Raw genomic sequence first — 24,883 nt, 5'->3', positions numbered from 1 at the left:
TTGAGTCATATTAGGGCTAGTCAGACATTTGGGTTTTGTATATGCAATCAATTTATCATGAATAACACATAACCTTTTCTCCTGACTCGCGTCTTCTTCAGCTCGCCCTCCATCATTTGACACTTCCTTTTCAGTGCATCAATATCTCGCTGGCTTTGGGTCATTTCCAAACGTATAACTGCACAGCTATCATCAACCCGTTTGTTAATTTCTGCTACAGCTGCTTTAGCTAATACCTCCATAATGGATACCAACTGCGACTGAAAATTGCAGCTGGCCATCTTGTCCAGTCCAAATTACAGAATTTGTATTCTCTGTGTGAAATAAAGTCTCCAATTTCCAAGCTAATGTGCAACAAACAATCCGTAGATGTTTACAAATTGCAACAATATTGCTTGTGGGAGATGCGGGCGAAATTGCAATCGCGCTTTCCTTCAACACGTGACATAAATATGTACTACCGTAAATATAAGACTGCAACAGCCCTTCAAAATTGGTATAATTATCACTAGCCTGGCCTGGCCAGGTAAAAACGAGGTTCTGTTCTAGTCTGCATGTAGAGAGTGCAACTAGATTCATGTAAACTTAAAATAAACGTAATTGAATTATATATTTCAAGTAACTATTGCATACTACATTAACTATAGCTGATTAACATTAAGAGGTTATTCTCTTAGGGTTTTTAAGGCACATACATATACACCGAGTGCACAAAACATTAGGATGCCTGCTCTTTCCATGTAATAGCTTTCATCTGGATAGTCTAAGACCCCTTATTGATGGCATCTGTTTATTCCACTTCATTCAGTGTAGATGAAGGGGAGAAGACTAGTTAAAGAAGGATTTTTAAGCCTTGAGACATGGATTATGTATGTGTGCCATTCAGAGGGTGAATGGGCAAGACAAAATATTTAAGTGCCTTTGAACAAGGTATGGTAGTAGGTGCCAGGTGCACTGGTTTTGAGTGTGTAAAGAACTGCAAAGCAGCTGGGTTTTTCACGCTCAATCGTTTCCCGTGTGTATCAAGAATGAGCCACCACCCAAAGGATATCCAGCCAACTTGACACAACTGTGGCAATAAATCAAATCAAATGGGCCAGCATCCCTTTGGAATGCTTTTGACACCTTGTAGAGTCCATGACCCGACGAATTGAGGCTGTTCTGGGGGCAAAAGGGGGGGGGGGGTGCAACTCAATATTAGGAAGGTGTTCCTAATGTTTTGTACACTCAATGTAGTGGTATTAGATATAAAGTGTATGCATATCAGATAGTGTATAAGATAGTGAGTAGTTGATTGAGCAACATGAGAGAATATGCATAAAAGTACAGTAGTACTGATATATCTGTGAGAGTAGGTGAATTATGATTGTATGTGTGTGTATGGAGCAGAGTGCATGCAATGACTGTGTGTACACTGACTGGGTGGTTATTCTCTACAGGAGAGGAAGTAGAGCTGACTTCATCACCCACACCAGTTCACTGGAGCATTGCAGGTTCACCTCCAAGACTAGAACAGGACCCACACAAACACACCTGTAGAGCGAGATACAGAGAGATCAAGTGTAAGCATACATGCATTGTTGTGACTACTCATCCATTCTTGATTAAATGATTTGTATATGTGGAAGTTGAAGAGTTAGAATGACATGCACCTTTGTATTTGTCCCACATTGACAGTTCTGTCATGGGACGCCAAGATGATTGTGCTGTTTGTGAATTGCAGTACACTGATCCTGTCACTGTGTGCCGAGGGAGAATCCATCCAAATCATCATCATTGAAAAAATAAATCAGTTTCATCAGAGGAAAAGAGAGACATGCTCCAGGAGATGACATTTGGTGGCTGGTTGAATCACATGTTTCAGTGCAGCTACCTCCCTCCACAGTCAATGCAGTTATCCAGCCACCTTTTCCCTCACTAGTCTCATCCATTTCTAGCTCAATGTCACCACATGATGACAGGTCAGTCTTTGGACCCATGGCATTCTAGGGAAGGCAGATATTATCATCCATCAATATAACTTATATCAAAACAATAATCCAAACACCAGCAGTGTGGTCATTGAGAATGACTATGATGATGATGTTGATGATGCTTGAGTTGGTGATAATGGTGGTGGTAAACAGGTGCGGACTGGCCGAAATGCCAGAGGGGCTGGTCCATTTTTTGTGCAGTGGGCCTGTCTAACTAGTTTTTTTTGTGTGCAAAATGATCATGATCTCCATAATAATTGGGGCCTCAATAAAAAAAAATTGCATGTGTGGGGGCCTCAAGGGGGAAAAAAATGGCAGGTGTTGCAGCCTCCGGGAAAATAATTGTCTGGTATGTTGCTGGTAAACTCACCAAGAACCCACCCAGCACAACCTGTCCTTTCTTCTCGCCCAGCAGTCAAGTGCTTTTTTCATCATTGGCCAACATCCCAAGAATTTGTGTGTTATCCTTTGAACTGCAATTTAATCAGTTATGTACATTTCAAGTCAGTATTTATTAGTCTAGATCTGGTGTACCAAGTAATAATGTGTGTGTACCATGTGTTGTTTGTCCAGGGCCGGCCCGCCCATTAGGCAGGATTAGGCAATGCTGCGGCGCTCCACCAACGTTCCGTCAAAAAAAAAAAAACGAACATAAATACTGTAGCAGATATAGCTTAAAGAGTATGTGAACTTTTATGTAACCTCCAGGCTGGAGAGAAAATTAATGACAATGTAATGAGACGGACACTTTTTACATCATGCACGTTTCTCAGATCAAATAGCCTAACCTAAATGGAGCCCAATCAAATAAAAAATGCACTGACATGTTAAAACCTCTTTGGGATCGGTGTCCTTCCACGGGACAGTTGAGCTAACGCAGTAAGTAACAAGAATATTTCCCAGGACATAGATATATCTGATATTGGCAGAAAGCTTAAATTCTTGTTAATGTAACTGCACTGTCCAATTTACAGTAGCTATTACAGTGAAATAATACCATGCTATTGTTTGAGGAGAGTGCACAATTTTTCAACATGAAAAGTTATTAATAAACAAATTAGGCACATTTGAGCAGTCTTGATACAAAATTTTGAACAGAAATGCAATGGTTCATTGGATCAGTCTAAAACTGTGCACATACACTGCTGCCATCTGTTGGCCAAAATCTAAATTGCACCTGGGCTGGAATAATACATTATGGCCTTTCTCTTGCATTTCAAATTGATGGTACAAAAAAATACAAAAGCACGTTTTTTTTCTTTGCATTACCAGATCTATTGTGTTATATTCTCTTACATTCCTTTCACATTTCCACACACCAGTGTTTCCTTTCAACTGGTGCCAAGAATATGCATATCCTTGCTTCAGGAGCAACATGCAGTTGGATTTGGGTATGTCATTTTAGGGGAAAATTGAAAAATAGTGGCGGATCCTTAAGAGGATTTATTAACAAACACCTGCCAGTTTTATAAATGGTAGGCGTACCACATGGATGTGCATTCATAAAAATCCATTGCAGGCCTTACACTGTAAGCTACACCCCAGTAAGACGTCTATATTTGGTTCCGATTTGGTCCGGTCTGGACCAGACTTGATTTGGTATAAACATACACTATATATACAAAAGTATGTGGACACCCCTTAAAATTAGTGGATTTGGCTATTTCAGCCATACCCATTGCTGACAGGTGTATAAAATCTAGCACACCGCCATCCAGTCTCCATAAACAAACATTGGCAGTAGAATGGCCTTACTGAAGAGATCAGTGACTTTCAATGTGGCACTGTCATAGAATGCCACCTTTCCAAAAAGTCAGTTTGTCAAATTTCTGCCCCGCCAGAGCTGCCCCAGTCAACTGAACTGTTTGTCAGGAGCTTCATGAAATGGGTTTCCATGGTCGAGCAGCCAGTCACAAACCTAAGGTCACCATGCACAATGCCAAGCGTCGGCTGGAGTGGTGTGAAGCTCGCCGCCATTGGACTCTGGAGCAGTGGAAACACGTTCTCTGAAATTATGAAATCAGGCTTTCAGAGACAAATCTTGGTTTGGCGGATGCTAGGAGAACGCTACCTGCCCCAATGCATAGTGCCAAATGTAAAGTTTAGTGGAGGAGAAATAATGGTCTGGTGCTGTTTTTCATGGTTCGGCTATGCCCCTTAGTTCCAGTGAAGGGAAATCTTAAAGCTACAGCATACAATGACATTAGATGATTCTGTGCTTCAAACTTTGTGAAAGGCCCTTTCCTGTTTCAGCATGACAATGTCCCCGTGCACAAAACGAGGTCAATACAGAAATGGTTTGTTGAGATCGGTGTGGAAGAACTTGATTGGCATGCACAGAGCCTCAACCCCATGGAACACCTTTGGGATGAATTGGAAAGCCGACTGCAAGCCAGACCTAACCGCCCAACATAAGTGCCCGACCTCAGTAATGCTCGTGGCTGAATGGAAGCAAGTCCCTGCAGCAATGTTCCAGCTTCTAGTGGAAAGACTTCCCAAAGAGTGGAGGCTGTTATAGCAGCAAAGGGGTATTAACGCCCATGATTTTGGAATGAGATGTTCGACATGCAGGTCCACATAATTTTGATCATGTAGTGTAGATGTCTATAAATGACGTCTTTTCAACTTTAATTCAGAACAGAAAATAAACCAGATTTCAACGTTTGGAAAATACATCTTATCAATGTCTGGAAAATATGTATTTTCTACGTCCGGAAAATGTATTTGACCTTTCATTCAGAACCTAAAATGAACCTAACTTCAATGTCTGGAAAATACGTATTTAAAATTTTAAAAATTCTACCTTATTTTGCTTACTGGGACTATTCTAGTTTTGCAGGGGTATAGTAGGGCGAAACATTTTTTTGTCTCACCTAAGACCGGGCCTTTGTGTGTCTGCTTGTGCTTTTTTCATCGATGGCCACCAACCCAATCATTCTTATGTCAACCTTCCAACTGCAATTGAATCAGTTATGTACATTTCAAGTCAGTATTTATCAGTCTAGATCTGGTGTACCACATAATAATGTGTGTGCGCGCCTGCTTGTGCTTTCCTTGTTAATTTCCCTATCAGCGTCAACAAGGACACAGATTACATTTCTATCCTCACAGGGTCCCAGCAGGATAGAGTGGTCGTACAGGTGCATCACTGGGGAAGGCACTGAGTATGTAGACACCTTCAACAGACTAGGGACAAAAGCATCAGTCTTCATTAGCATGCATTGCAGGAGTACTAGAACACATGATGACTAAAATGTAATCGATGTACCAATGTTGAAGTACTCGAGACCGGTCTCGGTCCACAGACCAGATATTGAGTGTCTCAGTGTCGGATACATTTGTACTCTGACTTGTAATTTCTTCCGGAGACCAACGGAGTAAAAAACTCATAATTATCAGCTTCAATTCAGTCAGCGCAAAAAACTGCTTAGCCGGGCCAAATATATACACTCCTTTCTTGAAACATTTATATCTTAACAGTCTTTATATCTATTTTAGACATGTTTTCGCAGTGGTGAACCTATAGGCCTTCAGTGTGTGACAGGTTAGTACAGTGGTGAACCTATAGGCCTTCAGTGTGTGACAGGTTAGTACAGTGGTGAACCTATAGGCCTTCAGTGTGTGACAGGTTAGTACAGTGGCGAACCTATCGGTCTTCAGTGTGTGACATGTTTGTGATTCTGAAAGGACAGCAACCATAATACCAATATCATCTGCAGGAATATCATCTGCAGGCAGCAAGAGAGTGCAGCTCTCAGCTGATTTTGGCATGTAGCAACTCACAGAAGAATGACATCGGTAGCCAGTAGGGTTGGAAAGACGTTTCAACTTAGTTAGCATTGACTAGTAAATATCCTAAGGCAACAATGGGTATGCAAAAAAATGTTGTACAAAATGTTAGTTAGCAGGCTATTTGTGATGTGCAATTGTTATCATGCACTGTTTGCATCAGGGGTGTATGCATGAATGGGCCTGGGTGGACACAGATCCACCCACTGGGGAGCCAGGCCCTGACAGGCCCACCCAATCAGATTGATGTGGTTTAAGAATTGTTGTGGACTTAGATCATCAAATGTGTGTTTTTTTCTATTCAAAAAAGTGTGATTTTGAGAGTGAAAAGGTGAAAAATATTTAGGAAAGCGTATCAAAAACCACAGGGAAACATAGGATTTTTCACACATGGTGTCTTTACTTCGCTGGGCAGGCCATTTGGGAAATATGACAAAATTAGACTACACCACTGCATAGGGCCGATGGAAAGACAGCAGTCACACACAGCATGATGTTAAGGATAAGCAGTCCATAAACTCAGACATAATAAGCCAGTAGGTCCCAAACAGAAGAATATAAAATCACAACCATTAAGCATTTCCCAATCGAAACGTCAATTACTTCCCATTGCAAACAAATTCCCGTTAGGCACACAAAGTAACCGGTGATCTTAAGTTTAAAGTGGAACTGACAGTGTTTTAACTACTTTGCAGATATGAAACAAACAGACAATCATAATATCAGTCGAAAATATCAAATTCCCAGTTTATGCTACAAAACCAACTTCATAAGAGGTTTTAAAAATAGGTTATATTTGACTCAGTGTTTCATGACGTACAATAGGCATTGTTGGCAGAATAGATGGATGCAGTTCAATGCATGATTAATATAATTCACCAATACATTTCTTGGTAGCTATCAGGTTGTAAATTACAGCTGGCCTGGTACATTGTTTGCTGCCTCCATTCGGGATGCACGCTTTCAGTTTAAATGACTCAATATTCTGATTTTTATTTTTAACTAAGGCTGGGAATGTCAATACAATCAAACTAGCAAGGGATATGAGCACAAGTCAGTCATAACGTAGCTAACAATCTAGCATATTTATTTATGTTGCAATCTAAAAACACAGCGCCTAATGTTAGCTAGATAGCTTGCGAGCTAGCAGCTAGGAGGAGTGGGTGAGTGACGGACTTTTCCCCCGCATGTAGGTTTTTTGGTGTACACACCTAAAGATGCAGGTGTCATTTGGTTAGCTAACAAGAACTTGAACGACTGTTATTCAGCTAGCATATCTCTTGCATTCGCAAATTCACTCTGGCTATCTACTCCGATGTCAGAGCACTCATCTGAGTGTGCCAGAGCGCAGAACTGATTAATTTACAAACGCGCAACACCTGCTGAATGTGACCAGTGTCAGTAAATGTATGCAAAAAAAAGAAATAGTTAAAAATAGTCCATCGTTTATTAATGCAATTTTGAGGGCCAACTAGCTGCAAAAGTTTGAGAGGGTTTATCTAATGTTCCTTCATTAGATTTTAGCACATCTTGCTTTGGGTTAGCATTAGTTGATGATCTTGTTGATGGGCATAACTGATGTAGAGAGAGCCTACCTTTTCATGGTTTCAAGAGGACTGTAAAGTTCCCAAATGTAAGAGGACTCCCGTGGTGTTTACATCTTTCCAGAAATCCTTTCAGGTGTATTTTGTAGCTTTTGGTGAATGCATTCTAATTATCTAAAGTCACGCTGTTGCGACTGCCTGTAAACATACAGTCCAGTTCAAAGTGAATGATGGCAGGCCCGTGTGGCAAATTGTTTGTTTGTATATACTGTATATACTGCCTACTGTAGCTCTGATTGGCTATAGAGCACCGGTCCTGGACAAGAGGTGTTTTTATTCAGTGTTATTTACTGCAGTGTCTATTAATTGTACAAACGCATGGCCGCTTTGCCTCTCTATATTGCTATAGAATTTTCACAAATGCCTTAATACACATAATTCCCAAACATTCTAAGAATGTATAAAAACGTGAAAATTACCATATCTATGTGTCAGAAAATGTTTTAAAAGTGTGATTCTTCCTGGGAGTGTATATGAACAGATGTTAATAAGATTTTATGATGGTAAAATGCTGCCAGTTCCACTTTAAATGCAGCAATGTTTCACACACAAGTTATTTTCAAAGAGATGGTGCGCTGCAATAAAAAAACCCAGTTCCACTCACCAGATGATGATAATTTGAAACTTAACTTCTTGTTTAAAGTTATTCTTGAAAAGGGAGAAGTTAACAAATTAGCAACAACATCCTCTTTGATAACACCAGCTGCAGCCACTGAAAAACTAGCCGACAAGAAAAACTAGCTAGCTAGACCGTAAGAAAACTACTGCTCGCTATTGCGCAGCGAGTGACCTGTTTTTTTAAAGAAGCCAGAACTTTCCATAGGTTTTTGTGAAAACGGTCCCACCCGATTAAGTCTAAATGGGATTGGTTGATGTCACTGTCACTCTAAAATGTTGCCTTAATACAGTTGAATGGCAGATGCCTTTATCTACAGTAGCTTCTGATGGCCTAGCCAAAGGCTGACTTATTATAATAATTATTTTATAAATCCTTAGCCCTTCTATGAAGGCGTAGAAGGCCCATTGTTCCCCACTGTGTTTGGGTTAGTAATAATTTGTAGTTCGGCTATATTTTCCCTCGGCATGGATTTTTTCACTATTCTGAATGTCTAAAGAATCTATATGTTGTTCTGAAATATGAACCCAGAAATACTGGACATTTTGAACTCTTATTATGGTGGTGATTTGACATAATTACAATCATGGTCTTGAATTGGACTCGCATTCTTCTGGTCTCGGTCATGACTCTGTCTCGGACGCCTTCTTGTCAGTCTCTTCTTGACTCGGTCTCGCCCCCCTCGGCCTTGGTCTTGAATCGGTCTCACTTTAGGTGGTCTCGAACACAACACTGCCATGTACTATTGAACGTTTCAAAATTTGCAACAAGCAGATATTGCCTTAATCGATCTCTTACAAATGTCAAATTGGGCAAAGTGAGAGCTTGAAATATAAGGGCCAAGAGCTTTGTACTAAGGATGTCACTCCAGCCTGGTCTCATAGACTAGACGTAACATAGTAAACATAAATCTGGGACACACAAATTAGTATGATCTGTTACTTTTGGTATGGTTACATGAGACAGATGATTACTAAAGGCAGGAACGAAAGTAGGGTGGTTGGTCGGGATGGATGGATGGGTGTATGACAAAGTCTAGTAACCCAAGGGTTGCAATTTCAAATCTCATCAAGGACAACTTTAGCATTTACCTAATTAGCAACTTTTCAACTACTTGCTACTTTGCAACTACACTGAACAAAAATATAAAACGCAACATGCAACGATTTCAAAGATTTTACCGAGGTACAGTTCATATAAGGAAATCAGTCAATTGAAATAAATAAATTAGGCCTTAATCTATGGATTTCACATGACTGGGAATACAGATATGCATCTGTTGGTCACAGATAGCTTTAAAAAAAGGTAGGGCCGTGGATCAGAAAACCAATCAGTATCTTGTGTGACCAGAATTTGCCTCATGCAGCGCAACACATCTCCTTCACATAGAGTTGATCAGGCTGTTGATTGTGGCCTGTGGAATGTTGTCCCACTCCTCTTCAATGCCTGTGCGAAGTTATTGGATATTGGCAGGAACTGGAACACACTGTCCTACACGTTGATCCAGGGCATCCCAAAAAAGCTCAAGGAGTGACATGTCTGGTGAGAATGCAGGCCATGGAAGAACTGGGACATTTTCAGCTTCCAGGAACTGTGTACAGATCCTCGCGACATGGGGCAGTGCATTATCATGCTGAAACTTGAGGTGATGGCAGCGGATGAATGGCACAACAATGGGCCTCAGTATTTCATCACGGTATCTCTGTGTGTTCAAATTGCCATCAATAAAATGCTATTTTGTTTGTTGTCCGTAGCTTATGCCTGCTCATACCAAAACCCCACCATGGGCCACTCTGTTCACAATGTTGACATCAGCAAACCACTCGCCCACACGACGCCATACACGCTGTCTGCCGTCTGCCCAGTACAGTTGAAACCGGGATTCATCTGTAAAGAGGACACTTCTCCAGTTTCATCAGCTGTCCGGGTGGCTAGTCTCAGACGATCCCGCATGTGAAGAAGTTGGATGTAAAGGTCCTGGGCTGGCGTGGTTAAACAAGGTCTGCGTTTCTGAGGCTGGTTGGACATACTCCCAAATTCTCTAAACAACGTTGGATGCGGCTTATGGTAGAGAAATCAACATGAAATTCTCTGAAACAGCCCGTGGTCATTCCTCCAGTCAGCATGCCAATTGCATACTCCTTCAAAACTTGAGAAATCTTTGGCATTGTGTTGTGTGACAAAGCTGCACATTTTAGAGTGAGCTTTGTTATCCCCAGCACAAGGTGCACATGTGTAATGATCATGCTGCTTCATCAGCTTTTTGATTTGACACACCCGCCAGGTGGTTGGATTGTCTTGGCAAAGGAGAAATGCTCACTAACAGCGAGGTAGTATATGTTACGGTTCAAAATGTGAAAGCTTTTTGTGCGCATGGAACATTTTCTGGGATCTTTCATTTCATCTAGCTAACATTAGCCACCTAGCTAGAATTCGTAACATATATGTTTTGCAAATTCGAAACTAAAGTAATTTTTTGCAAATTCGTTACATATTCTACGTTTGTGTTCCTAGTTCCAACAGGGCAGTAATATCTAACAATACACACAAATATAAAAAGTAAAAAAATTGAATGAAGAAATATTGAAATATTAGGACGATCAATATCGGAGTCCGGAGTATAAATTAACATGTATACAGTGCATTCGGAAAGTATTCAGACCCCTTGACTTTTTCAACATTTTGTTATGTTACAGCATTATTCTCAAATTGATTTAAAAAAAATCCCCAATCAATGTACACACAATACACCATAATGACAAAGCAACATAAAAAAAAAAAACGTTTTAGTTAATTTATCAAATAAAAAAAACAAATATTACATTTAAATAAGTATTCAGACCCTTTACTCAGTACTTTGTCGAAGCACCTTTGGCAGCATTGACTCTTGAGTATGACGCTACAAGCTTGGCATACCTGTATTTGGGAAGTTTCTCCCATTCTCCTCTGCAGATCCTCTCAAGCTCTGTCAGGTTGGTTGGGGAGCATTGGTCCCCAAGACAGCTATAGTCTTTAGGTGCCTTTTGACACAGCTATTTTCAGGTCTCTCAGAAATGTTTGATCCGGGTTCAAGTCCGGGCTCTCAAGGACATTCAGAGACTTGTCCTGAAGCCACTCCTGCGTTGTCTTGGCTGTCTGCTTAGGGTCGTTGTCCTGTTGGAAGGTGAACCTTTGCCCAAGTCTGAGGTCCTGAGCGTTCTGGAGCAGGTTTTCATCAAGGGTCTCTCTGTACTTCGCTCTGTTCATCTTTGCCTCGATCCTGACTAGTCTCCCAGTCCCTGTCGCTGAAAAACTTCCCCCACAGCATGATGCTGCCACTACCATGCTTCACCGTAGGGATGGTGCCAGGTTTCCTCCAGACGTGACGCTTGGCATTCAGGCCAAAGAGGTCAATCTTGGTTTCATCAGACCAGAGAATCTTGTTTCTCATGGTCAGAGTCTTTAGGTGCCTTTTGACAAACTCCAAGCGGGCTGTCATGTGCCTTTTACTGATGAGTGGCTTCCGTCTGGCCACTCTACCATAAAGGCCTGATTGGTGGAGTGCTGCAGAGATGGTTGTCCTTCCGGAAGGTTCTCCCATCTCCACAGAGGAACTCTAGAGCTCTGTCAGAGTGACCATCAGGTTCTTGGTAACCTCCCTGACAAGCCCCTTCTCCCCCGATTGCTCAGTTTGGCTGGGCGGCCAGCTCTAGGAAGTCTTGGTAGTTCCAAACTTCTTCCCTTTAAGAATGATGGAGGCCTCTGTGTTCTTGGGGACCTTCAATGCTGCAGAAATGTTTTGGTACCCTTCCCCAGATCTGTGCCTCGACACAATCCTCTCTCTGAGCTTTACGGACAATTCCTTCGACCTCATGGCTTTCAATTCAATAAAATCATCAATTTTAGAATAAGGCTGTATCGTAACAAAATTTGGAAAAAGTCAAGGGGTGTGAATACTGTGGTGGTTAATTTCTTTGCTATCAAATGAGGAGACAAACTTATCACACAAGTCAGAGTTATACTTAAACTAAATCTTGAATCACTTATTAATAAGGAAGTAGGTCAATACAACACACACATATAAAGTGAATCGATTGAGTGCTCTACGCAAATGATGACTGGTCATGGCTGGTCGACGATTCACGATCAAATTATTCGTTGAGAGCCCCGAGACAAAAGTACAAAGGTATTTTATAGCCAAGATACACCCCTTTCAACCTACATGACGAACAACAGATATATAGAATGGGTCATAAGGTTAAGGTTTCATTTGTATGAAAGATACCCATAATACATAGCAGACAGTATCTGCTGGGTCAACAGTTTTCATTGTGTAGAGAGCAGTGTCTAGCCCCGTATAGAACAGAAACATTAACTCATGCTCTGGAATGCTCTTTAGGTTTTATCATCCAAAAGACATCAAATCTCCTGTCAGTGTTATCTCCCAGAGGCCCATCCTCAGTAGAACACACACAGACAATAGTTAACAGAATACTCTATTCTGTTGCATAACACAACCATTTGATGCAATAAAAGTGTTATAACATAATCTTGCAATTTTTCCACCATAATACTTTCCAAATGCACTGTAAATAGGATAGGCCTTGACTAGAATATAGTATATTCAGTACATATGAAGTGAGTAAAACAGTATGTAAACATTATTAAAGTGACCAGTGTTCCATGACTATGTACATAGGGCAGCAGCCTCTAAGGTGCATGGTAGAGTAACTGGGTGGTAGCCGGTTAGTGACAGTGTCTAAAGTTTAGGGTAGGGTATTGGGTGGAGGCCGGCTAATGGTGACTATTTAACAGTCTGATGGCCTTGAGATAAACTGCTTCTTTCAGCCTCTCGTTCCCAGCTTTGATGTACCTGTACTGACCTCGCCTTCTGGATGGTAGCGTGGTGAACCAAGCAGTGGTTCGGGTGGCTGAGGTCCTTAATGATCTTCTTGCCCTTCCTGTGACACCGGGTGCTGTAGATGTCCTGGGGGGCAGGCAGTGTGCCCCCGGTGATGCGTTGGGCAGACCACACCACCCTCTGGAGAGCCCTGCAGTTGCGGACGGTGCAGTTGCCGTACCAGGCGGTGATACAGCCCGACAGGATGCTTTCAATGGTGCATCTGTAGGCCCCATCTTAGAGGCCAAGTCAAATTTCTTCAGCCTCCTGAGGTTGTAGAGACACTGTTGTGCCTTCTTCACCACACTGTCTGTGTGGGTGGACCATTTCAGATTGTCAGTAATGTGTACGCAGAGGAACTTGAAGCTTTTCACCTTCTCCAATGCGGCCCGTTGATGTGGATGCAGGTCCACATCAAACATACCGGTTTGAAAACAAACAAATTACATTTCACTGCTGTACTCGACTACTTGACCACACACTCACGGATGCACGCAAACACCACAAACTTACCTTCGTTTCTGTGTGTTGGATGACACCTGTCATGGCTCTATCCTGAGGGAGGATCAAAGATGCCAGATCAGCTTGGAAAATGGCTGACAGATTTCCAGACCCCCCCCTCCCTCTCTCCCACAGGAGAGGTGACGGGGGAGTTATGCCGATTTTGACACCTTAACACCCGGTCAACAATATTGTGTCCTGCAAAAGGGTCTTTCCTGCCCCGCAGTATTGGGAAAGGAATGTGCTTTGTGTAGAGAGAGACTTTTGTCACCAAAACCTTTTTGCCCAGAAAGTGAATATGGGAACAATATTTATAAGATAGGAATGTTAAGAGTGGTCAGTGGGGATCTAAAGAATAATCATGTCATATTGTTTATTATATTGTGATGTCATTAAGAATGGTATAACAAACTAACTGTAACTCGGAAAGGGTACGCATTCAATTTATCAAGTTTACATCTAAATGTTGTATAAAATATATGATTAAGTATGAGAGTATTTTGGTTAAGATATAAATGTGATTTTAGTCTTCTAATTGTTTTTCATAACTTTTTCCCAGTCAGTAACCACGCCCAAGTGAGCACAGACAATGTGTCGGCGTGATGGAATGCCCCCTTTTTACCCGAGGATAAAAGCCTTGGTAACGAAATTTACAAGCAGACCAGCCGACATAAAGCGCAAGCTCAACGTTACAAATGGTTGAACCTCTACAGACCAGGAAACGTGAGACGTTAGTCCATACGTTTGAAATGGTGAGAAACTCTGAAAGTTTTAATCTTAACACAGGAAGATGAACTCACTAGACCTAATATCAGTCATGTAAAGTAGTCTACAACATTTTACTAAAGACCCGAGGTGGGAAGAGGAATCCCCTCTCAGACAACCCAAGTATCTATTCTAACAAACACTCCAAGACGAGCTGAGTCTCAAACTTTGAGAAAGTGGTTCAACAGAGACAACGATCAAGAACAGCTGCAACATCGACAGCATCCTGACTGGTTGCATCACTGCCTGGTACGACAATTGCTAAGCCTCCAACCGCAAGGCACTACAGAGGGTAGTGCATACGGCTCAGTACATCACTGGGGATAAGCTGCCTGCCATCCAGGACCTTTACACCAGGCGGTGTCAGAGGAAGGCCCTAAAAATTGTCAAAGAACCCAGCCACCCCAGTCATAGACTGTTCTCTCTACTACAGCATGGCAAGCAGTACTGGAGTGCCAAGTCTAGGACAAAAAGGCTTCTCAACAGTTTTTACCCCCAAGCAATATGACTCCTGAACAGGTCATTGATTTGATCTTACATTCAGATTATCAGTTTTATACAGTAGCGGTGTAGAGTCAGGTTAGACAATGTACACAGTAAAAAAGTGTTGTTTCTAGATGTCAAATGTAAAGCTGTATGAGCATGTATAGCCTATTATACTGAAACAAATATTTAATTGCCAAGTTTTGAGTTGACATAACTTAACATTTTAAGGCAGCAGAGTAACGTGAAAATATAACTTGGGAAATCATGTTGTTATTAACCTGACCCGATATGACACTGTCCCTTATGGCATGAAGTGACATCCCTGAGAGACAAACACTAACTAAACAATACATACTTAATGGCTCCTATAAATGGTTGATCTAAAAGCGCAGATCAAGTCTTTCATTAAATCAATTTTATTGAATATAGCATGTTTTTAAAAAATGATTTTGTGGTACAAAACACAATGCTACCAGTTGTAAATAGGTTGTCTTACAGTCAGAAAATACACTATCACAATTTTTTAATTTTTTATCTGTGCGTTTTGGATCAATCAATTCATTTTCTGACTGATTACAATTTGCATTTGGTGTCCTGAGGTTTCTTATGATCTATTTTAACATAATAAATGCAATCATTTAGGAATTTATTATGGAACATTTATATAATTGAAATATCAACGATCAGAATGACCGTCATGGCCATTCTAGTAGTTATGGAATTCCGGCACTCTGTGTGTTAAAATGAAAGTGAGGAGCCGTCAACAGTTAAACATGAAAACCATTTCACAAATAAATTGGGAGGAAAAGCTAGTCAAAATGTCTCAAAATACCTTCTGTAACACATTTTCACATAGAAAGTGTTATAGAAACATCATGCAATTATGCTCTATTTGTTCCATTTCGTCTGAGACAACATTAAACTTGTGTGTGGATCCCCAGGGTATGATGGTACAACATATTGAGATAATGGACTCTCTCCTATGTGAGTTCTCTGATGTGACTTCATACTGGAGCGCTGGGTGAAGCATTTCCCACACTGTGTGCACTCGTAGGGCTTCTCCCCGCTGTGGACCACAGCATGTCTGATCAGGTTGCACTGCTTGGTGAAACTCCTGCCACACTGTTCGCAGGTGTACGGTTTCTCTCCGGTGTGACTYCGGAGGTGTWCTTTGAGCTGGCTGAAACGCTGGAAGCTCTTCCCACAGAAGGTGCAGCTGAAACGCCTCTCAGTGGTGCCACCCGACCTCCACTGAGTCCTCATTCTCTTCACCWTGTTAAAACTACTGCGACTCAGGCTGTATCCAGAGAAGGTGGAGGTRGTGGCCATGTTTGAMCCTGTCATGCACTCACTCATTSTCACTGTTGMYTCTGAAGCCCTGTRCTGATGCTGCCTTGGCTGTAGAGCTAAACTATTTMCRTCATTATTTGAGTTCAGCMTCTCRCYSCTCTGTCCTTCTGGCATCTGTTGTCTAGTCTCATCAGCCAATGTCCTGACATGTCTTTTCATGTGTGCTGCTGTACTGAACATGTTAGCATGTGGTTTCCCTCTAGAAGAGTGAACCGATGGCCCTACACCATCTGTCATAGTAGGAAGGGATGGCAGCCCACTGTGAGATGGAAAAATAGAGATATTCTGAGAGTACCCTTCTGTGGAATGAAAGGAGAAATCTGGGTGGCCATCAGGGTCAGTTTCTCTGCCTGGATCCACAGAGGTCCACCGCTGCCCATCAGTCTCATCCATGACAAACTGGTCAGGTCCTGCCAGGGCCGTGGTCTGATCCAGCTCCTCCTCTTTCTCATCCTTCACCATCACTCCTTGTGAGCTCGTCCTCGGCTGGGCGGTGCTGCTCTGTCCTGAACACCTTTGACTTCTCTGCAGATATGAGCCGGGATGTGCCTGTCCTTTGGACCATCAGAATTGGGTAATGTTCCACCGAGTCTTCAGAATATGTTGGGTTGTGGGATGAAGTCCTCAAAGTGCCGTTGCTCAAAGGATGGTGGTTGCCCAGGCTTGGAACCAGACTCTAAAGATTTGGGATAAACATGAAAGAAACATTCAAAAAGACACTTAACCCTTTACACTTGTGGGATTTGGCCTATATGAATAGGGCTAAATTTAAATGTTTTTTACAAAGACATATGAAATGCATAAGCATGGTAGCACTTGAAAGGGAGCAGTTTGGAGATTATGGGGAAATTATTACACTAAAGTTGAGGATACAACATTTCACCTGACACAAGACTGAATCCAAACATTACACTCTTGATTTTGTGTGCATTTTACATTTACTGTACTTTTTGCCACATTTGTTGATAACAAAATCAGAAAATGTTCTGGATACATTCAGTAACATGATAAGAATATTCCTGGAAATATGGGGTAGGTGCAACATAAAACAGAAAATTGACAAGGGTTTGACTGAGAGGACTAACTGGTGTCTCCAAGTGGCCACACTCCTCTCCAAAGTGTACACAGTTCCTAAGTCATATAAATACACTTTCATGACTCAAAGAAGAGTCTTCAACTATAAGGTGCTTTGAGGAACTAGAACAAGCACACTTGTAGTTGTTTTGTTTATAACACAGCCCTGCATCCCCGCCTTCACACAATTAATGTTGTTGTTTACCTAATCCAAAACCTGCCCATTTTAAATTACAATCTGGGTCAGCTGGGCATCATTTGAAAGTTTGTTATATTGCCAACATGATCAGCTAAGTTATAAAATACAATCTTACAGTGTTAGGCTTTCACAAGGGAATTCAGAGAAACATACCGTCATTTTGGTGCGCATAGAAAGGAGTAATGAGTGCATTCAGGTGCGTGTTCTGTGCCAGATTTTCTTCACAATAGACCAAAAGAATAGGCTCATTCTGTTCAGAACAACCCAGGGTATGACGCCATGTCATCTTGTAACTGTACATCAAACATAGTGATCGTAAATGATGACACTGTATATGACATGGGTTTTATGATACGGAAATGTGAAGTGCACATTTGGACTCAGAAGTGTTTGGCTTGCTTGTATCAATGCCGTATGTATTATAATCCTCTACGTCTCATCTTTCAAAATACATTGAGTCCTCTTAATATACAGCGTTTCACTCAGACAACAACAAATGTGCAAAAGTTTGACAATTAGCGGGAGGGATAGGGGCAACAACTTGTCGCATGCGGTGCTCATGTTCAGAACGGCTGTCAGTCAAAACACATACAGCACTGTGAAGCGGCGCAGAGCCTGAGATCTGACGTCATTTATAGCATGTTACTGTACAGCCACTACGTTCCAATTTAGGCACTTATCAGTGCCAAAATCTGCCATTTTCAACCCGTATAGAGGTACGAGTGTAAAGGGCTACCAGTAGCAAACCATGACGGCTTTGTAAGGGACTGTGTGTGTATGTGCACTCCATATGGCAGAAAATAAAACGCCCAACACCAATGTAGCAACTTGCAACGTGTATACCACCACACCCACACAGTCTTCCATAGACAGACAGAGCAGTACCCCTTATGGTCGCACCCACCCTCTCCAGTGATCATGAGCTCTTCCTGAGGGTCAGTCTTCCAAACGTCCTCTGCCGTCTCCTCATCTTTGATCAGTATGGGTTCAGTCTCCACTCTCTGCTCCACATATGTAGGCTGTAAGAGGGGACCGAAGTTATTACTCTGAACACACCATATCTAACCCTTTTTGATTTTAATGAATCACACAAACTGTAAATTCTCCTGATATTCCAATAACAGAATTGATCCAAGAGGTCAGGTCTCTGTAATTGTAAAAGGTAATGTATCACACCTGGGGTTGAGAGTCCTCTTCAACAGCCATCTCTCCATCTCCCCACTGTGAGCAAATCCTCTGCTTGTTCAAAACAATCTTGACTGGATATGAAGATCTCTCTGATGCCATGGGGTAAAAAAAATTAATATTGTATTCAGTTAAATATTATGGCTATTCACACATTTGGGTTTTGCATAAGCAAACAAATGATCTAGCTCCACCTTGTTACAGCGGTGATATGTGAATGCTTCTATACAGCCGGTACACATTAGCTAATATAAAGCACAGCAGCCACATTTTGAACTAAGCTGTTCTTGGCGCCACTTCGTTCCCAATTCGGGAGAAAAGTCTATCTTAAAGATGTCCCTGTCCAATTGTAGATGGTTCTCCAAAAAAACAGAAAAATATTAAATACACATTTTACACTGAATTTCAGCTGCCAGACACGTGTAGTAGTAGATGACAGAGAGTTACATAGAATGATACAGTATGTATTAACCCTAGATGATTGACAGCGGGCTCTGTTGAAGCCACCACAGAGCCATTTTGGTACTCTTCCTCTAGTGTAAAAAAATATATTTTGGAAGCTATAGAAAGGCCTATTGCACTGTTTATATCTCAATATTAAATCATTTCTGGGTAACAATTAAGTACCTTACTGTAATTGTTTTCTAATTTAAAAAAATCTTAGCTAAGAGCAATTTCTCAAGCAAGAACTTTGCTAGGACTGTCAGAGTAGTCTGAGTAGAGGAGAAAACTGAAAACTAGCTGATTTTGGCAGAGAGGTTTGGAACTTTCTTATTGGTCTAACTAATTTACTGCCTGTTGATGCCACCAGGCAGGCCAAAACTCCATCCCACCAAAACAGGCTGAAATTTCATGTGGTCTTTTCGAATGGGTCTTACACTAAAACAGCATTATCATAATTGTCACAGTATTATTCCAACCTCATAGTGTGGAAATATATATAGATCACAGGAAAATCAAGTTTTGGACTGCACTGTGTCTTTAATGTCTATATTAGCTTTGATAATTATATTCTATTGCAGACACCTTAATGCAGGGATCATCAACTAGATTCAGCCGCGGGCCAATTTGTTATTGAGCAGATGGTCGGGGGGGGGCAGATTTTTTATTTATTTTTATGTTGACCACAAACTGACCGCAAGAAGCCTAAACAGATATAATATTTGACTAAAACATATTAATTTCAAACCTTGATTACATTTTGGAACATTGTCCCGCATAGGGTGCCTTCTTTCGGATGGGACGTTAAAACAGGTGTCCTGACTCTCTGTGGTCATTCAAAATCCTATGGCGCTTATTGTAAAAGTATTGGTGTTCACTCAGGTGTCATGCCAAAATTCCCAACCTGACCATATACATACATATACACACACACACGCATATACAGTGGGGAGAACAAGTATTTGATACACTGCCGATTTTGCAGGTTTTCCTACTTACAAAGCATGTAGAGGTCTGTAATTTTTATCATAGGTACACTTCAACTGTGAGAGACGGAATCTAAAACAAAAATCCAGAAAATCACATTGTATGATCTTTAAATAATTAATTTGCATTTTATTGCATGACATAAGTATTTGATCACCTACCAACCAGTAAGAATTCATGTTCTGTTAATTGTCAAGACCAAGGTTTTGTACCATATTAAGTTTGCTTTTCTGATGTATCAAATTACTATGTCATGCAATAAAATGCTAATTAATTACTTAAAAAATCATACAATGTGATTTTCTGGATTTTTGTTTTAGATTCCGTCTCTCATAGTTGAAGTGTACCTTGATAAAAATTACAGACCTCTACATGCTTTGTAAGTAGAGAAACCTGCAAAATCGGCAGTGTATCAAATACTTGTTCTCCCCAGTATGTATGTGTATAACACACACACACACATACATGGGGCAAAAAAGTATTTAGTCAGCCACCAATTGTGCAAGTTCTCCCACTTAAAAAGATGAGAGAGGCCTGTAATTTTCATCATAGGTACACTTCAACTATGACAGACAAATGAGAAAGAAAAAATCACATTGTAGGATTTTTAATTAATTAATTTGCTAATTTGGTGGAAAATAAGTATTTGGTCACCTACAAACAAGCAAGATTTCTGGCTCTCACAGACCTGTAACTTCTCCTTTAAGAGGCTCCTCTGTCCTCACTCGTTACCTGTTTAATGGCAACCTGTTTGAACTTGTTATCAGTATAAAAGACACCTGTCCACAACCTCAAACAGTCACACTCCAACAACACTATGGCCAAGACCAAAGAGCTGTCAAAGGACACCAGAAACAAAATTGTAGACCTGCACCAGGCTGGGAAGACTGAACTGCAATAGGTACAGTGAGGGGAAAAAGTATTTGATCCCCTGCTGATTTTTGTACGTTGCCCACTGAACAAAGAAATTATCAGTCTATAATTTTAATGGTAGGTTATTTGACAGTGAGAGACAGAATAACAACAAAATATCCAGAAAAACGCATGTCAAAAGTTATAAATTTGTTTTTTGCATTTTAATGAGGGAAATAAGTATTTGACCCCCTCTCAATCAGAAAGATTTCTGGCACCCAGGTGTCTTTCATACAGGTAACGAGCTGAGATTAGGAGCACACTCTTAAAGGGAGTGCTCCTAATCTCAGTTTTTACCTGTATAAAGACACCTGTCCACAGAAGCAATCAATCAATCAGATTCCAAACTCTCCACCATGGCCAAGACCAAAGAGCTCTCCAAGGATGTCAGGGACAAGATTGTAGATCTACACAAGGCTGGAATGGCTACAAGACCATTGCCAAGCAGCTTGGTGAGAAGGTGACAACAGTTGGTGCGATTATTCGCAAATGGAAGAAACCAAAAGAACTGTCAAACTCCCTCGGCTGGGACTCCTGCAAGATCTCACCTGTGGAGTCAATGATATTCATGAGAATGGTGAGGAATCAGCCCAGAACTACACAGGAGGATCTTGTCAATGATCTCAAGGCAGCTGGGACCATAGTCACCAAGAAAACAATTGGTACACACTACGCCGTGAAGGACTGAAATCCTGCAGCGTCCGCAAGGTCCCCTGCCCAAGAAAGCACATATACATGCCCGTCTGAATTTTGCCAATGAACATCTGAATGATTCAGAGGACAACTGGGTGAACGTGTTTGTGGTCAGATGAGACCAAAATGGAGTTATTTGGCATCAACTCAACTTGCCGTGTTTGGAGGAGGAGGAATGCTGCCTATGACCCCAAGAAACCATCCCCACCGTCAAACATGGAGGTGGAAACATTATGCTTTGGGGTGTTTTCTGCTAAGGGGACAGGACAACTTCACCGCATCAAAGGGACGATGGACCGTCAATTCTTGGGTGAAAACCTCCTTCCTCAGCCAGGGTATTGAAAATGGGTCGTGGATGGGTATTCAGCATGACAATGACCCAAAACACACGGCCAAGGCAACAAAGGAGTGGCTAAGAAAAAGCACATTAAGGTCTCTGAAGTGGCCTAGCCAGTCTCCAGACCTTAATCCCATAGAAAATCTGTGGAGGGAGCTGAAGGTTCGAGTTGCCAAACGTCAGCCTCGATACCCTAATGACTTGGAGAAGATCTGCAAAGAGGAGTGGGACAAAATCCCTCCTGAGATGTGTGCAAACCTGGTGGCCAACTACAAGAAACATCTGACCTCTGTGATTGCCAACAAGGGTTTTGCCACCAAGTACTAAGTCATGTTTTGCAGAGGGGTCAAATACTTATTTCCCTCATTAAAAGCAAATCAATTTATAACATTTGTGACATGCGTTTTGGTATTTTTTTTTTGTTGATATTCTGTCTCTCACTGTTCAAATAAACCTACCATTAAATACAGACTGATAATTTCTTTGTCAGTGGGCAAACGTACAAAATCAGCAGGGGATCAAATACTTTTTTCCCTCACTGTAAGCAGCTTGGTTTGAAGAAATCAACTGTGGGGCAATTATTAGGAAATGGAAGACATACAAGACCACTGATAATCTCCTCGATCTGGGGCTCCACGCAAGATCTCACCACGGGGGTCAAAATGATCACAAGAACGGTGAGCAAAATCCAGAACCACACGGGGGGGACCGAGTGAATGACCTGCAGGAGCTGGGACCAAGATACAAGCCTACACAGTAGACACACTACGCCGCCAGGGCTCAAATCCTGCAGTGCCAGACGTACTGGCTTAGGCATGGGGACACATGTCCAGGCCAGTCTGAAGTTTGCTAGAGAGCATTTGGATGATCCAGAAGAAGATTGGAAGAATGTCATATGGTCAGATGAAACCAAAATAGAACTTTTTGGTAAAAACTCAACTCGTCGTGTTTGGAGGACAAAGAATGCTGAGTTGCATCCAAAGAACACCATACCTACTGTGAAGCATGGGGTGGAAACATCATGCTTTGGGGCTGTTTTTCTGCAAAGGGACCAGGACGACTGATCGGTGTAAAGGAAAGAATGAATGGGGCCATGTATCGTGAGATTTTGAGTGAAAACCTCCTTCCATCAGCAAGGGCATTGAAGATGAAACGTGGCTGGGTCTTTCAGCATGACAATAATCCCAAACACACCGCCCGGGCAACGAAGGAATGGCTTCGTAAGAAGCATTTCAAGGTCCTGGAGTGGCCTAGCCAGTCTCCAGATCTCAACCCCATAGAAAATCTTTGGAGGGAGTTGAAAGTCCGTGTTGCCCAGCAACAGCCCCCAAACATCATGCTCTAGAGGAGATCTGCATGGAGGAATGGGCCAAAATACCAGCACAGTGTGTGAAAACCTTTGTGAAGACTTACAGAAAACGTTTGACCTCTGTCATTGCCAACAAAGGGTATATAACAAAGTATTGAGATAAACTTTTGTTATTGACCAAATTCTTATTTTCCACCATAATTTGCAAATAAATTCATTAAAAATCCTACAATGTGATTTTCTGGATTTTTTTTCTCATTTTGTCTCATAGTTGAAGTGTACCTATGATGAAAATTACAGGCCTCTCTCATCTTTTTAAGTGGGAGAACTTGCACAATTGGTGGCTGACTAAAATACTTTTTTGCCCCACTGTATGTGTGTGTGTGTGTGTATACACATACATACAGTGGGGAGAACAAGTATTGATACACTGCCGATTTTGCAGGTTTTCCTACTTAACAAGCATGTAGAGTCTGTAATTTTTATCATAGGTACACTTCAACTATGAGAGACGGAATCTAAAACAAAAATCCAGAAAATCACATTGTATGATTTTTATAATTAATTTCGCATTTTTATTGCATGACATAAGTATTTGATACATCAGAAAAGCAGAACTTAATATTTTGGTACAGAAACCTTTGTTTGCAATTACAGAGATCATACGTTTCCTGTAGTTCTTGACTAGGTTTACACACACTGCAGCAGGGATTTTGGCCCACTCCTCCCTACAGATCTTCTCCAGATCCTTCAGGTTTCGGGGCTGTCGCTGGGCAATACGGACTTTCAGCTCCCTCCAAAGATTTTCTATTGGGTTCAGGTCTGGAGACTGGCTAGGCCACTCCAGGACCTTGAGATGCTTCTTACGGAGCCACTCCTTAGTTGCCATGGCTGTGTGCTTCGTGTCGTTGTCATGCTGGAAGACCGCCACGACCCATCTTCAATGCTCTTACTGAGGGAAGGAGGTTGTTGGCCAAGTCTCGCGATACATGGCCCCATCCATCCTCCCCTCAATACGGTGCGTCGTCCTGTCCCCTTTGCAGAAAAGCATCCCCAAAGAATGATGTTTCCACCTCCATGCTTCACGGTTGGGGTGGTGTTCTTGGGGTTGTACTCATACTTCTTCTTCTCCAAACACGGCGAGTGGAGTTAGACCAAAAAGCTCTATTTTGGTCTCATCAGACCACATGACCTTCTCCCATTCCTCCTCTGGATCATCCAGATGGTCATTGGCAAACTTCAGACGGGCCTGGACATGCACTGGCTTAAGCAGGGGGACCTTGCGTGCGCTGCAGGATTTTAATCCATAACGGCGTAGTGTGTTACTAATGGTTTTCTTTGAGACTGTGGTCCAGCTCTCTTCAGGTCATTGACCAGGTCCTGCCGTGTAGTTCTGGGCTGATCCCTCACCTTCCTCATGATCATTGATGACCCACGAGGTGAAATCTTGCATGGAGCCCCAGACCGAGGGTGATTGACCGTCATCTTGAACTTCTTCCATTTTCTAATAATTGCGCCAACAGTTGTTTCCTTCTCACCAAGCTGCTTGCCTATTGTCCTGTAGCCCATCCCAGCCTTGTGCAGGTCTACAATTTTATCCCTGATGTCCTTAACCAGCTCTCTGGTCTTGGCCATTGTGGAGAGGTTGGAATCTGTTTGATTGAGTGTGTGGACAGGTGTCTTTCATACAGGTAACGAGTTCAAACAGGTGCAGTTAATACAGGTAATGAGTGGAGAACAGGAGGGCTTCTTAAATAAAAACTAACAGGTCTGTGAGCAGCCG

General features: G+C 41.8%; 1 protein-coding gene across 1 annotated transcript in view; it reads right to left on the bottom strand.

The window, feature by feature from the left end:
- Positions 1 to 24,883, bottom strand: part of LOC111979580 (uncharacterized) — a 102,574-nt gene that overhangs the window by 70,375 nt on the left and 7,316 nt on the right. Inside the window, exons 2-6 of the mRNA XM_070449100.1 lie at positions 18,413 to 18,513; positions 18,141 to 18,255; positions 15,504 to 16,639; positions 13,043 to 13,171; positions 74 to 298 (exon numbers count right to left, since the gene is read on the bottom strand). Of these exons, the coding sequence (XP_070305201.1) occupies positions 74 to 298; positions 13,043 to 13,171; positions 15,504 to 16,425 (1,276 nt within the window). The 5' untranslated portion in view covers positions 16,426 to 16,639; positions 18,141 to 18,255; positions 18,413 to 18,513. The remainder of the gene's footprint in view (positions 1 to 73; positions 299 to 13,042; positions 13,172 to 15,503; positions 16,640 to 18,140; positions 18,256 to 18,412; positions 18,514 to 24,883) is intronic.

Source organism: Salvelinus sp. IW2-2015, linkage group LG19 (genome assembly GCF_002910315.2).
Source record: "Salvelinus sp. IW2-2015 linkage group LG19, ASM291031v2, whole genome shotgun sequence".
NCBI lineage: Eukaryota > Metazoa > Chordata > Actinopteri > Salmoniformes > Salmonidae > Salvelinus > Salvelinus sp. IW2-2015.
Note: the sequence above shows the minus strand (reverse complement) of the source record. Positions and strands in the feature narration are given on the sequence as shown.